The sequence below is a fragment of the Panthera leo genome, chromosome C1, assembly GCF_018350215.1.
Source record: "Panthera leo isolate Ple1 chromosome C1, P.leo_Ple1_pat1.1, whole genome shotgun sequence".
NCBI classification, from domain to species: Eukaryota; Metazoa; Chordata; class Mammalia; order Carnivora; family Felidae; genus Panthera; species Panthera leo.
This window is the reverse complement of record NC_056686.1, coordinates 209,375,665-209,390,510: the sequence shown is the minus strand read 5'-3', so window position 1 is coordinate 209,390,510 and position 14,846 is coordinate 209,375,665. Positions and strand designations below refer to the sequence as shown.

Below are 14,846 nucleotides of genomic sequence, written 5' to 3'. Positions count from 1 at the left end.
ACCAGCTGCAAATGTCCGGAAGGAGGTGGCTCAAAAGCAGGTTGTAAGTGATACAGCAGAAAAAAAAAAAAAAAAAAAAAAAAAAAAAAGATGTAGCACATTAACAATGGCAACAAAGAGAGGCAGGTGGCTGAATCTTCATCCTCAGAGACCAAATTGCTGTGGAGATTCTGGCAATGGAGGCTTGCTCGAAGGAAATGGTTGGGGGTGGGAAATGCATCAAGCTTTGGAGATAAGCATTCAAGTAAAATGTCATGGAAGAAAAAGGCAAGTATGTGCCCTCAAAAATTCAACCCAATTAGATGTTCCAAGGAAGAACACTGTGACTTGGGAAAAGACCCGGGGTGTGAGATCCAAATACGAAGCTAGTAAAATAGTAGCAGGAGTGTGACTGACTGGTCTTCTTGCCACTAACAAAAATAGGTGCTGAGAAAATGCGAAAACTTCGCTTCTCCAAGAAGCTGTTAATATGTTAGCAGTGATCTATTTTTAATACAAGGAAAAAAGTCAATTCTCTGCGGATGCAAAGGCGGAGGGCTCATTAATCCGTGGTAATGAACTCTGCCCGGTCCTTCCGGTCTGCTGCGGATTGCAGCACGCCACGGCGTGCCTCATTGCTCAATCAAGATTTTCGGCAGGTGTTGCAGATCTGCCCTGCAGACCGGAACTTGGACATCGCGGCTGACGGCGGCTGGCCTCGTGTCCCAGCGGAGCAGAGGACAGAACGCTGCGCTCACCTTGTGAATTTCTTTTTTTTTTTTCTTTTTTTTTTTTTTTTTGCTGACTAATGCTCTCCTTCTGTGCAAAGCGTCCTCTTCTCTCGCTTTTAAGACCACAAAGGTAAGCCCAGACAAGCTTTACTTTTCTGCTGGAGGGAACAGCGTGTGCAAAGACCCCTTTCCAGTGTCTGCTTCAGACACCGGTTTCACCCAATAGGGGACCACCCTTGCTTTGTCCTAGTAGGGCAAAATAAAATACGGAGAAGTATTCCTTCCAGAGAGGAAAAAAAAAATTTTTTATCAGAACAGAGAGGGCCATAGGAAAAGAATAATGTGTATAGAATCCTTATTTCTACTCCTTGTGATGGAGAAGGTACGTGAATCAAATAATAATTAAAATGTCATTGCTTTTTATCATTTGCCCAAGGCTGGAGGGGGGCTGCCACATTTACTCAAAATTGTATGCTGTTGAGTGGGGTGGTAGAGGCAAAGCATCCTGGAAACAACTGAAAGTCGGCTAGCAGCATCAGCAGCAGGCTGGAACAGAAGGGGTCGATGCCTCATAGCATCCAAAGGATAGAGCTGGCTGTCAATGCAGACGCTCTTCCCCCTACATCTGAACTTTCAATCTAGGAACCTTTCCAGCTGGGAATTAAGCACCCCATCCCGGAAAGCCTGACAACTCTTAGATGCCACTAGCAATAAATAGCGCAGGATCTCTTCGGCCCAAGGAACAGCTTGTGGGGGGCTTAAACTATTCAAAGAAAACCTCTGTAAATGTCCACTGAACTGATTTCAAGAATACATGCTGCATTACTCAGCCATGAAATGAATGAAATCTCGCCATTTGTGACAAAATGGATGGATCCAGAGAGCACAAAGCTAAGTGAAATAAGTCAGAGAAAAATACTATATGATTTCATTTGTATGTGGAATCTAAAAAACAAAACGAATGAAACAAAACAGAAAGAGACTCACAGATACATAAGCCAAATTGGGGGAGGGGGGGGCTGGGAAGGGGCAAAATACATGAAAAGGATGAAGAGGTACAAACTTCCAGTTTTAAAATAAACCATGCTGGGGCGCCTGGGTGGCTCAGTTGGTTGAGCCTCTGACTTCGGCTGAGGCCATGAACTTGCGGTTCATGAGTTCGAGCCCCGCACTGGGCTCTGGGCTGACAGCTCAGAGCCTGCAGCCTGCTTCAGATTCTGTGTGTCCCTCTCTCTCTGTGTTCCTCCCCCACTCGCGTTCTGTTTCTCTCTCTCTCTCAAAAATAAAGATTTTTTTTAAATTTTAATGAGAAAAAGGGTATGCATGCCGCATCTTATAGCAGTAGGGATAGATAATACGTGACATTTAATGACGGGCATCGTTGTAGACGGCAACCTGAAGCTGTACGTCACACGGTGGAAATTTGGGGGTGGGGGGAGGGCGACCTGGACAGAGGAGGAGGGAAACAAGGCTGTAGAACAACTTGAAAGGAATGAGAGAAGGGAACTTCAGATCAGCACGCCCCACCCAGCAGGCAGAAGAAGATTTCGAGCTTTACATCCTTACGGAACTGGATTCTAAACTGCATGACCCCGGGCAAGCCACGTTATCTCTCCCGGAATGTCTGCCTGCCCATCTGCCAGGTTGAGACAATATCTGCTTTGTGAACTTCCGAGGATTCAAAATGAGGCGTAGAAAGCATGTAGTATCAATGCCTGTCCAAGCAGGTATTAGTTAAACGGCACGTGCCGGAGGTATTATTTTTCTGTGCTTGTTGATGGTATGTGTTAGGAAGCACTGATTTGGTTTTGATTGGGAATTGCGTCCTTGGAGTACACGCTGAGCACTCAGAATCTCAGGACATGTGGACAGACCGGTAAAGCCAGATTCTAGAAGGTCTCGAGAAGTAATAATTACGGGTGGTTATTCAAAGGTATCAGGAGGAGACAGGTTTCACTCGACTACCCACGTGCTTCCAGGGGTGCGGAGCGGCTGAAAGTCTTTTGTGGGCTGAAGAAGTTCAGATATTTGTGTGCCCAAGTCATTTAAAGAGTGTGGCCCTCCACACTCGCCTCGTGCAGCACTAAATCCGGCAGCATGCAGACCTGACCCTCAGGGGCTCCCTTTTTGGGAAAGTAATCTGGGCAGAGGTCTCGGAGTGGTTCTCGGCTTGGGGGTGGGGTGCATCGGAATCTGGAGAATCTCTGAGTAGCGGCTGAAAATTGCACCCAGGAGAGTCCGGTACTTCCTCTTGGAAGGGCACTCCAGGAACTCCATGAAAGATGGGGAAAGCCCTGACGGAGAACTCAGCCATTCATCCAACAGATGAGATAAAGAATGCAAAATCACCAACTGAGAAATGTTGTCCAAACAAAAACCCTTAGAATGAGGTTTTTTTCCACACAGATGTGATCTAAACATGGGCAGGTGATGGAGCTTAAGGCATTGGTATGATTGTTGTAGAAATAAGGGAAAGAACGAAAGGAGAAGGCTGGAATATTGGGGGACGGGGGGGACAGATATCCCAATGGAGCTAAGGAATAGTACAGTGACCGTAGCTGATGACATAGCAAGAAGAGATGTTTGTAGACACAGCCAGACGACTGGATCCCTTATTAGAGGGAGAATACAGTACGGCCATGAGAATGGGGAGCTGAGGTAGAATGGAAAAAAGGGTCCTTGGAAATGAGGCCTAATCCTGGCACTGTGGCCTATTCTTCTCCTCCTCTCTCCAAAGAGGCTGTGGTCCTCTTCCGTCCCCATCAAGTGGGAGATCGTGTTTCTTCCCTTAGATTGATCTCTGGTTTTCTCAAGCCAAAATTCAGAGGGTGGAGGAATTTCAGCTTCTCCAGGACAGTGGAAAGAGCTGTAGGTAGGCCCATGGAAGTCGTGGAGAAGAAAAGACCAGAAGTTCAGCTCAAAGTTCAACTGTCGCATTGTGCAACAACCCACAGGCAGGCTGAACAGAAATATGATGAATGAAAGAAGAGAGTAGGCTTCCAGATGGCTGTCAGTATGGCTCATCGATGGCTCCACAGACAGTCATTTCCTCAGCCACTTACACAAGAAACACCTAGAACACCCCAGAAACGTTCCGTATGGAAGAGCATATCCCTACTCTCTGTGAAGTAGAAGTAAATGGAAAACAGATCTCTCACCCCAACCACTGGCAAATAGTTTTCATTGTCATTATTCGTCTTGACTGATGTAATTGAGCGTCTATCATTGCCACCTACTCCACTTAGGTAAGAGCTTTATTGATAGAATTTGGATCAGCATTTATTTTACCTCGAAGAAGACAGTCAATGTGACAGGTCCCCAAATAAGCCAGTCTTCATGGGGCCCACCTTGTGAAGGAACAGAGTGGGCGGTAGATAACATGGGGTAATCCGGAAGATCATCCCTCCCAAAGCTCTTTGCCCACGGAAAGCCGAAATTCCACCCAAAGCAACTCCCTCTTTTCCAGGGAACTTCATCTTCTACGGTGAACGTTATCTCTAACCTCCTTTCAAAGTGAAATTACCAGACAGCCAGGTGATTGTTACTAGCAAGTGTGTGCGAACACACTTACGGAACTACGTGTGTTGCTCACTGTAGACCGCACACGTGTAGATCGCTCCCACTAAGAATACCAGAAGCCAAGTCCTTAAGACAGGAGTTCTTTAACACAGCACATCGATTTCCAGGCTTTGTTTTCCATCTAAGACACCACACACGCATACACACACTCCCTGCCCCCATTATCTCAATGGTCCGCAGGGCAGGAGGGACCTTGTGAGTCAAGGAGAAGGGATAAAAGAAATTCTGTGAGACTCAGCAGGGGAAGGCTCCTCAGAAGGTGGATTTTTATCTTAAGCTCGTTCAGCTCACAAACGTCTGTGCTTCTTTGTCCGTCGGCAATTCCAGATCATCCCCACCACAACCACCTGTCGGGGCATCCTCCCTCCTGCACGGAAGAAGCCTGGAATGATATTTGCCTGAACTCGCTTCCACTGTGTGGTTACAGGTCAACCTGCTTACGAGAAGCACCTCTGTGAGATTTGGAAGATGGAAAATTCAAAAAAAAAAAAAGTGGCCAGGATTGTCCGAGGCAGTTACCTTAATTGCAGTAAAATCCAGTGTAGAATTCCTTCTCAGAGAGGCCTTTGGATACATACAAAATCCCCACTCCCTTAGTAATATTTGAATCCAAATTTCCTGAAGCCTGGAAGAATATTCTCTAACATACCAGGGTGTGTAAAAATAAAATATGATTAAATTTAAACAGTTAACTGGAAAGTGTCAGATGTTGGAATTTTAAACCCAGAAATGCAAGTGGAGATTTTTCCATAAATTCATATAGTGTTTGGATTATCTGGGTCCTGTCAGAACTATTTCATAAAACACACCAGTTTTTGCCATTTTAACACGCAATATATAAAACTCCTATTGGTTCTATTTCTCTGGAGAACCCTGTTGGGTACAATAGTCAATCTTATGCTATATTCTTTGATAGCACTAGGTAATTTATCCTAAAAAAATGCTAATTGAGGACCTACTAAATACTAAGAATATAGTAGACACCACAATGGATGGATACAGCTGTTCTTTTTAAAGGGAAGAAATAGGGGTGCCTGGGGGCTAAGTCGGTTAAGCTCTGACTCCTTGATTTCAGCTCAGGTCATGATCTCACAGTTCATGGGTTTGAGCCCCGCATCAGGCTCTGTGCTGACAGTGGGGAGCCTGCTTGGGATTCTCTCTCTCCTTCTCTCTCTCTCTGCCCCTGCCCCCCAAAAAGATAAATAAATAAACGTTAACAAAAACGAAGGGAAGATTTGAACAAAAACCATTAAGCATATAGAGAGTGACAGAAAAAAAAACAACCATCTCGGACAGGGTGTTTTTTTTTTTTTTTTTTAATTTTTTTTTTTAACGTTTATTTATTTTTGAGACAGAGAGAGACAAAGCATGAACGGGGGAGGGTCAGAGAGAGGGAGACACAGAATCTGAAACAGGCTCCAGGCTCTGAGCTGTCAGCACAGAGCCCGACGCGGGGCTCGAACTCACGGACCGCGAGATCATGACCTGAGCCGAAGTCGGCCGCTTAACCGACTGAGCCACCCAGGCACCCCTCGGACAGGGCGTTTTGAGAAGTCAAAAGGGCCATTGGAGCACAACCTGTATGAACATGTGGGATGCAGCCCACCTTCAGGTGCCTGAAGGAAAAGTATTCCAACAGGTGGAACGGGAAGGAGTCAAGGCCCCCAAAACCAAGTGCATTTGACTCACCTGGGCATGGGCAGCACGTGGTCGTGTAGGTTTTTCCTGTGGAAGGTACGCTGAGCCGCGGTCAGGAGACAGGCCCTGTCACTACCCAGCAGTCACATTATCTTCCAGTCTCTACTTCTTTCTAGAGACATGAAAAATTAGGACCAGATTGGTGTTTCTTTCCAAAACACTCACAGTGGCTCTGCATTCTCTGCCCCCTCTCAAGGAACTCCAACGTACACATAAAGATTGTGAGGAACATTCCAGCAAGGGAACTCTTGTGACTTGACTTAACCCAATGCTTCTGAACTTACTTGGTCTCAAAATTCTATTTCTATTATGAATCGAATTTGAATTCATTGAAAACACTTTTAGAAACGCCATACTCTAAAGAGCCCATTTATCTTTCAATTCTAAAGCAGTCTGAACAATGGGACATAAAATCACACCCCCCCCCCCATTCACCCCTCATCGCCAGCAAAAAGAGAGCAGCTTTTAAATTTATTCCTGGAAGTAGAACCTTTCTTACATATAAATTCATATGTGGAAAAAAATAAATACATTCCGGGGCGCCTGGCTGACTCAGTTGGTTAAGTGTCGTACTCTGGCTCAGGTCACGATCTCGTGGTCCGTGAGTTCGAGCCCCGTGTCGGGCTCTGTGCTGACAGCTCAGAGCCTGGAGCCTGTTTCAGACTCTGTGTCTCTCTCTCTCTCTGCCCCTCCCCCACTTGTTCTCTGTCTCTCTCTGTCTCAAAAATAAATGAACATTAAAAAAAATTAAAAAAAATAAATTCCTATGTGAACGGTCAATAAACAAAACAGATAAAAATCAGAGATGTCTGGGCTGAAGCAAAGGTCTGGATTTGATGGGACATCATCCGCTCTCTGTCCCCGTGTGCCGGGATCACACCGCCCTCTAGTGTCTAATCTTCAAGGAGAGTAAAGCCAAAACCAACCCCAAAATCTCATTCAAACTTCCAGCCTCAGAACTGCCTCCAAAGTGCTGTTTGCTAAGCTGTGACTCTCAACGTGAGGTCCCCCAAATGGCAGCCTCAGCATCGCCTGGAAACTTGTTAGAAATGAAAATTCCCAGTCTCAACCCTCCAGGCTGAGACCTGCTGAATCAGTGAGTGGGGAGAGACCCACTAGATGGTGTCTCCCGTTTTAGCACATTCTCCTACCAATTTTTTTTTTTGTACCATGCTGCTTTCAATTAAGGGGTAAAAATGGACTCGGGACAGCCTGTCAAAACCCAAAAATTCACAAAGGAGTTTCTTTTTTTTTTTTTTTAAATTTTTTTTTTCAACGTTTTTTATTTATTTTTGGGACAGAGAGAGACAGAGCATGAACGGGGGAGGGGCAGAGAGAGAGGGAGACACAGAATCGGAAACAGGCTCCAGGCTCCGAGCCATCAGCCCAGAGCCTGACGCGGGGCTCGAACTCACGGACCGCGAGATCGTGACCTGGCTGAAGTCGGACGCTTAACCGACTGCGCCACCCAGGCGCCCCCACAAAGGAGTTTCTATACCTAGCAGTTGTTCAGCAATTTTCACTTTACACCATTCTTTCTGACTCAATAGGAGTTACATCCATTCCAACAATACACTGGACCCAATGTATTTGTAGTACTGCCATGAATAATCAAAGAAGGTTCTAGAATGAACCTGGTCATCTTTTCTTTAACAGAAAGTGTCTGCAGTGATAATGCCCATTGTAAAAAAAAAAAAAAAAAAAAGAGGGTTTGCATCGTGAAATCCCTGTAGCACTAGCCCGAGTTTATCGCGTGTGCAGGATGGTGTTTCCATCGTTAAGTCTTTTAATCTGGCCAGCCGTGCTGAATTTATGCTCTGTTCAGACCAGGAGATCAAATAAAGGTGCATGAATGGTTTAGAGCAATTTTCCTACAGCTACAATAAAACTGGCTTCCTTCCTTCCTTCCTTTTTTTTCTTCTTTCCCCAAAGGCTTCCTGAGTACTTGGGGGTGGATGTAGGCTCTGTTGGCTGAAAACAGAACCCTACTAAACGTGCCCTGGGAACATCAGCCTCCCGTACAAGAGACACCTTCATTGCCACCGTCACACGCTTCTTTCTAAAACTTGATAACTTGATAAAGAAGACAGATTCGGTAAAAAGGAGAACAGTTGTTATAAGCATCAGTATCTCAATGGAAAAATCAATATAAAACTTACAAGTAGAGTAGTGACTAAGCCATAGGGAAATTTATAAATTTTTATTTAAAAAATACAGTTTAATGGAGCACCTGGGTGGCTCAGTTGGTTAAGCGTCCAGCTCTTGATTTCAGCTCAGGTTATGATCTCATGGTTCATGGGTTTGAGCCCCACATTGGACTATGCACTGACAGTGCATAACCTGCTTAGGATCCTCTCTCTCCCTCTCTCTCAGCCCCTCCTCTGCTCTTTCTCTCTCTCAAAAAGTAAACAAACTAAAAGAAAAAATTTTTTAAATTATAGTTTGCTTAAGCAGGTGACCTAAAAGGGTAAGTATCATTTCTGCAATTCATACAACATTAAATTGAAGAAACTAACATTTCAGTCTTTTATGAGAACATTTCAGTTTTTAAACAACCACCATATGGGGTATAAACAATGTTTATTACCTAGCTGAAGATATTTATAATTAGCTACAAAAACTAACTGGGAAATTTCACTCCGTATGTAAATAAAGATGCATTTTCCTTTTTATATTTAACAATAATGAAAGTATGAATACAAGGAAATCTGGGCTAGAATATGTTTCATGAAAAATTTTAAACGTGAAATACATCATACATTTTGTCCAAATTATCAAAAATTCCTATTAGGTATATCAAAGTCAATATCAGCTTCCTAAGATGACTGTAAAAAAAAAAAAAAAAAAAAAAAAAAAAAAAAAAAAAGTAAGTGCGGGGCTCCTGGGTGGCTCAGTCGGTTAAACGTCCGACTTCGACTCAGGTCACAATCTCGCGGTCCGTGAGTTCGAGCCTCGAGTAGGGCTCTGTGCTGACAGCTCTCGGAGCCTGGAGCCTGCTTCCGATTCTGTGTCTCCCTCTCTCTCTGCCCCTCCCCCGTTCACGCTCTGTCTCTCTCTGTCTCAAAAATAAATAAACGTTAAAAAAAAAAGTGCCACAAAACTGGGTGGTTTAAAACAACAGAAATGTATTCTCTCTCTCATAGTTCTGGAGATGAGACATCTAGAACAAAGGTGTCAGCAGGACCCTCCACCCTCTGAAATCTATAGGGCAAGAGCCTTCCTTGCCTCAGTCAACTTACGGTGTTTGCTGGCAATCCTTGCTGTTCTTTGGTTTGTGGATGCCTCTCTCCAATCTTTTTTTTTTTTTTTAAGTTTATTTACTTATTTTAAGAGAGAGCAGGGGAGAGGCAGAGAGAGAAGGAGAGAGAAAATTCCAAGCAGGGGCCCAAGTGGGACTCAAACTCATGAACCATGATATCATGACCTGAGCTGAAATCAAGAATCAGATGCTTAACCTGCTGAGCCACCCAGGTCCCCATGCCTCTCTCCAATCTTTGCCTTGTTATCACATGGCCACCTTCTCCCTGTGTGTCTTTGTACCTGTGTTTCTCCTTAAGCATCTCAGTCATATTGGAATAAACACCCACCCTACTCTAGGATGACCTTATCTTAATTATATCTGCAACAACCCTGTTTCCAAATAATTTCCATTTTGAGGTGCTGGGAATTAGGACTTCAACATACTTTCTTTGTGTGGGGGACACAATTCAGCCCATAACAGTCCGCCTTCTGGCCTCTCAAAATTTACATCCTTCCCACATGCAACATTACGTTCACCCATTTCCCAACATTTCCAAAGGTCTTCACCATCCCAGCAGGCTGTCATCAATTCAGAGTCCCAAACTTCATCATCGAAATCATATAGATCAATATGGGTGAGACCCAAGGGATATGATTCATCCTTTGGTAAAACTCCCCTTCACCTGTGAACCAGAGAACAAGGTATCTGCTTACAGAACACAATATCACAGGATAGAGTAGACATTTTCTTTCCAAACAGGAGATATTGAAAGGAAAAAAGGGGGTAATGGGTCCTAAGGAAGTCTTAAAAATTATCAGGGCAAGTTCTATCAGATTTCAAGCCCTGAGAATAATCCTGTGTGGCTCGATGCTCTGTCCTCTGGGCCAGATAGGGCGGCAGCCTCCCCGTGTTGGCCTTGAGGGGATCTCATCAGCCCAAACTTCTGCATCTGTGCCTCTGCCTTCAGGGTCATTCTTTTTTCATTTCATGCTTCCCCTGCCCCTGTTAGTCCAGGCTAGTAGCGATTCTGTGGATATAAAATTCTCAAAGACCCGTCAGACTCCTGTGCAATTCAGAGAGGTGCAAACCATCAGGCAAGAGGGCCCTCCACGGAGCATTCCTGGGGAACCCCATCTCTATTCCCAGCTTTTGCTAACATGGTTCATTGGATCCATTAGCCACACAGCTGAGCTCTTTAGCAAATGTTTGTCCAGCTATGCTCTTGGCACTCTTTGCAAAGTATGCTATCTAGATGGGCTGAGAATCTTTCAGATCATTGAAGATGATTTCCTTTTTGCTTTGCAGTTCCTTCCTCAATTTCTTTCTTTTCCCTCATATTTTACTATAACCAGCAAGAAGAAGCCAGGCTGCGCCTTCAACCCTGCTTGGAGCTCTCCAAGCAAAATATCCAGATTCGTTTCTTACAAGTTCTACTTTCCTTCCAACAACAGAACAAAATTCCATCATGTTCTCTGCCATTCTCTAACAAAATTCACCTTTCCTCCAGTGTCCAATAGCGTGCTGCTCCTTCCCATCTGGGACATCATCAGAAACACCTTTACCATTCCTATTTCTAGCTACATTCTGTTCCTGGTGATATAGGTCCTCTTTAAGACAATAGGCACTTTCTCCGTAGCCCTCTTCTCTTCTTTCTGAGCCCTCGACAGAATTGCCTTAAACAGTAGTATTTCCACCAACAATCTCTTCAAGGCATTCTAAATTTTTTTCTATCAAATACCCCCAAATTCTTCTAGCCCCAATCCATTATCCAGTTCCAAAGCTGCCTCCACGTTTTTACATATTTGTTACAGACCACATCACTTCCCAGCACCAACGTCGGTATCAACAATGCATTTGTCCTCATGATTTCCTGGATGCGAGGGAAACGTGCCAATGAAATGAGTCCCTAGTCCTACCTGACGGCCTCCGAACAGCAAGATGAGTGATGTGGCCGTTGAAAGTCAACTAGAAAGAAATCTGTCAAATCGCCATTAAAAATGATGAGGCCACGTGGTCACCGTGTGTTAAACAACACTGCCGGTTAGAAAGGGCAGAGCAAGGTCCAGATGGAAAATGCTGGCATGGAGAGCTGATTTAAGAAATCTAGATTTTAGAAAACACCACCACTTTTAATACTTAGCCATGGTGAGCTGGAACATAGAGATTATTTTCTTTTAATTCTTAATAAGTATATACAGTAAATGTTCACTAATTTAGAGACGATGCTAACTGAATTTAGTAAAACATCATGGAAAAGAATAGGTGTGGACAGCATGTATTTGGAGCAGAACCTAACGAAACTGACCAAGTGTTCTCCGTAATGGCCTGACCATAAAGGCCTGATTAAAAGGCAAATACGTATGACTTATGACCTTTCATATGTAAGTTAATAGTTATAAAGGGCTTTCAGACTATTTAGGTCCTTAAAGGAATAGTTTTCCTTGCAAATCTAATCTCAAACCATAAACTTACTTTTTCAGTGTCTTCTTATTCTCTTAAAATAATTTTGAAATTACTTATACATTTTGTACTGATGATCAATGATTCAACTTAGCTGGGGCTATCAATATGAGCTGTTAATGTTATCAGCAATTCATTGGTCTTGTGATTTCCTGAGTCATGGGACTAGACCAGATTCTCAAAGAAAGGCTAGGGGAAAACCCTGGTATTTATCGCGTTAACGCGGAGCCCCAGTCCTCTCCTGTTGACCTCATTTACTCCCCGGAAACAATAAAGTAGATCATTGTTACCTTCTTGTAATCAGTGGGACTAGGAGAGGTAAAGGAATTCAAGTAAGTTCAGCCAGCTATGGTTAGTTAATACAACAGAAAAAAAACCTATTATCGGAAGGTGCACGGCACAGTAACAGCCAGGATATCTATTGGATGCCCACCCAGTCCTTCCAGTACAGCAGCTCCACAAAGCGGCAGGACTCCCCACCTGAAGCAGCTGAAATAGCCCTGTGTCCCGAAACAGAAGCCCACTGCGTTCGATGCACCTGACATCCTCAGGAAGACTAGAAATTTGCATTTTGACATAATTAGGAGCAAATCGAAGCATCCGTTTGGTAACGTTTTAACTGATTTCCAATGACCTTTGAAGCAACAGGTTAAAAATCAACTACGAATTATCATCTGTTTGAACTATTAACCACACCACTAAGATAACCTGGGATTGTAAATTCAGCAGTCGTCCCTTTTTCAAGCAGTAACTCTGCCATTAATTTTAAAAAGCGAAAAATGCCTTGGAATTAACAAGGTCCGAGGAAGGAATGTTTGCATCTTTCACGTTGGGTTCTTTGCTCCCTTCAACCTCAGCAGAGACCTCATATCAGGGAATAGCGTATGCTTCGTGTTTCAAGGTTCTTTCTAGGGAGCCATTAGTTTTCCACAGGCCATAGAGCAAGCAGTTCAATCCAGAAGGTCTGTGCAGGCAAAACACCACAGAGCTCAAATGACACCGTCTTTTTGCAATAAGCGAAGATACCAGCAGGGGGCGAACTTGGAGCCCGTCCTCACACCCGCAGTCCAAATTCCGTATTCAAGATTTGTGGTAGCTGTTTCTCCACATGATCACTTGCTACGTGAAGCCTTCCATCGCGGTGGAAGAGACTCCATAGTCTAGTCAAACCAACCCGTCCACCCATTTTGAGTTCAACATTCTTTGACACCCTGGCTGCCAACACTTGGGGTAGAATGGGAAGTTATCCACTCTACAGGTGAGGAAACCTGAGGCCTCGGTCCATTAAGAAACTCGTCCAGGGTCACACAACTTAAAAGGTGGATCGGAGATCTGTATTTGCTCAGCTGCAAAGCCCGTGTTCTTCTCACCAGGAATTCCCCTTTCATTACTCCAAAACGATTTTCAGAGTAACCTCCATATTCTTGAAAATCCAATGGTGGCTTCTAGTTCCCACTCCAGAGGACAACTTTAAATAACCAGAACACTTGGGAAACATCTCCTTATTATTATATGATTTTTTTTGCTCAGTTAGAAAACCCTGGTTGGTCCAACGGATGTACTTTCACCAAGGAGTTGAAGACACCTTCCAGGAGACCTTTGATATATATGATTCTGTGCTAGACTCGGTGACAAAAAGGAATCCCTGCCCCCACGGAACTCCCAGGCTAACTAGCAGATATGGATGTCAATACATCAGTGCCTCTGAAAGCCATCCACCCCGCAGACTGCATAGTTTAGGCTTACTGATTGGCATCGTTCTAACATGTACTGATGTGGGTGGTCTCCACAACGTGAGGTAGGTATTATTTTCCCTATTTTACAGATGAGAAATCCGAGGTACCGAAGAGATCCGGTAACTTGCCGGAGTTTACATGCTTGTAAGCAGCGGAGAAGAATGTGGACCTTATTGACTCCAGAGCCCTGCCCTTGACTTCCATGCCATAATGCCTCGCCAGGGCTGTAACGGAGACAGAGCATAGACTAAGGCAGGAGAGGAGTTGGAGAGGGTCAGGAAGCTTCGGGGAGGAAAGGGTCGAAGACTGAGCGAGGGAGATTCTCTCAGAGCAGTGGATTGCCCTTCTTCGGGCTACCCATGTCTTCCTGCAGTCAGCCAACCTTAAGGTTTATCCTCCCGGACGGAAGTTCTGCCATTTCAGTGTTAGCAACATAAGTGGGGAAAAAAGTAGACCAGGAACCAAGTATCAACTCAGAAAAATACTTTTAAATACTGTTGAATTTCATCCATGATGCGATATTGTCATGTAATTCTTCTGAAAGTAGGTATTACAAACAATCCAAGTCACCTGGGTGGATGACAGTTTTAATTAGTTGAGGCTTCTGATGCTAAACCAATGTTTACTTTGAATTCAATGCTTAGAAGAAGGAAGGGGTCTATCTGCTTTATAAATCTTTACTCCCCCAAAGGCTATTTTATTCACCATTTTAAAGCATTCATTAATGAATTTCCAGGTCATCAACCACTACAGGGTGATAGGCTCAGGACGGGGACCATGAAGCAGACGTTTGCTTAGCAACTGTGTCTATCAAAATTCCACCAATCTTATCTCAGGCCCAAGATTTCTGCCTTAGGAGAAATTCCCTGACTTTTTTCTACTATGAAAGATTACAGGAGAGCATGGCTGACTGGCTTGCAATGCTGGGGACTGGTTTTTCATCAGTGACCCTGCCATTCCAGCTGAGATGAAATTTAATCCCGACTGCAGTGTTTTCAAATAATCATTAGTTTTCTCTTTAAACCAAGAAATGCAAAGGCAAGACTCAAGTTCCTGCGTTTTGACCTGTGGTATATATTTACTGTCGCAATGCTTTTCGTTTTTTCCTTTTTGGGACCAAAGGACAAATGGAACATGGGGAAGAGAACACAAGTTTTATGAAAAGAAACCATCAATCTTCTGACTTGCTTTTTTTTTTTTTTAAGCGTAACCATCCATGAATTGTTGCCAGACATCACCAAGCCATTCCTGGGTTTTTCCCACAGTCATCCTCTGCTGCTTTGGATTTTTCTCAATGATGAAACCATCAGAACCATTTGTTGTACCTTATTTAGCAGGACCAGATAAAAACATAAGCCTCAGCACGGTAAGAGTACTCACATGTTGATCTTAGTTTTACGTCTTGTGAAAACCGGCGTCTAA

At 43.9% G+C, this 14,846-nt stretch overlaps 1 protein-coding gene across 1 annotated transcript in view; it reads left to right on the top strand.

Annotated features, from left to right (window-relative positions):
* The first annotated feature begins 792 nt into the window (after positions 1 to 792).
* Positions 793 to 14,846, top strand: part of LOC122228345 (thiamine transporter 2-like) — a 38,909-nt gene continuing 24,855 nt past the window's right edge. Inside the window, exons 1-2 of the mRNA XM_042953341.1 lie at positions 793 to 840; positions 14,630 to 14,790. Coding sequence (XP_042809275.1) covers positions 14,641 to 14,790 — 150 coding nt within the window. The 5' untranslated portion in view covers positions 793 to 840; positions 14,630 to 14,640. The remainder of the gene's footprint in view (positions 841 to 14,629; positions 14,791 to 14,846) is intronic.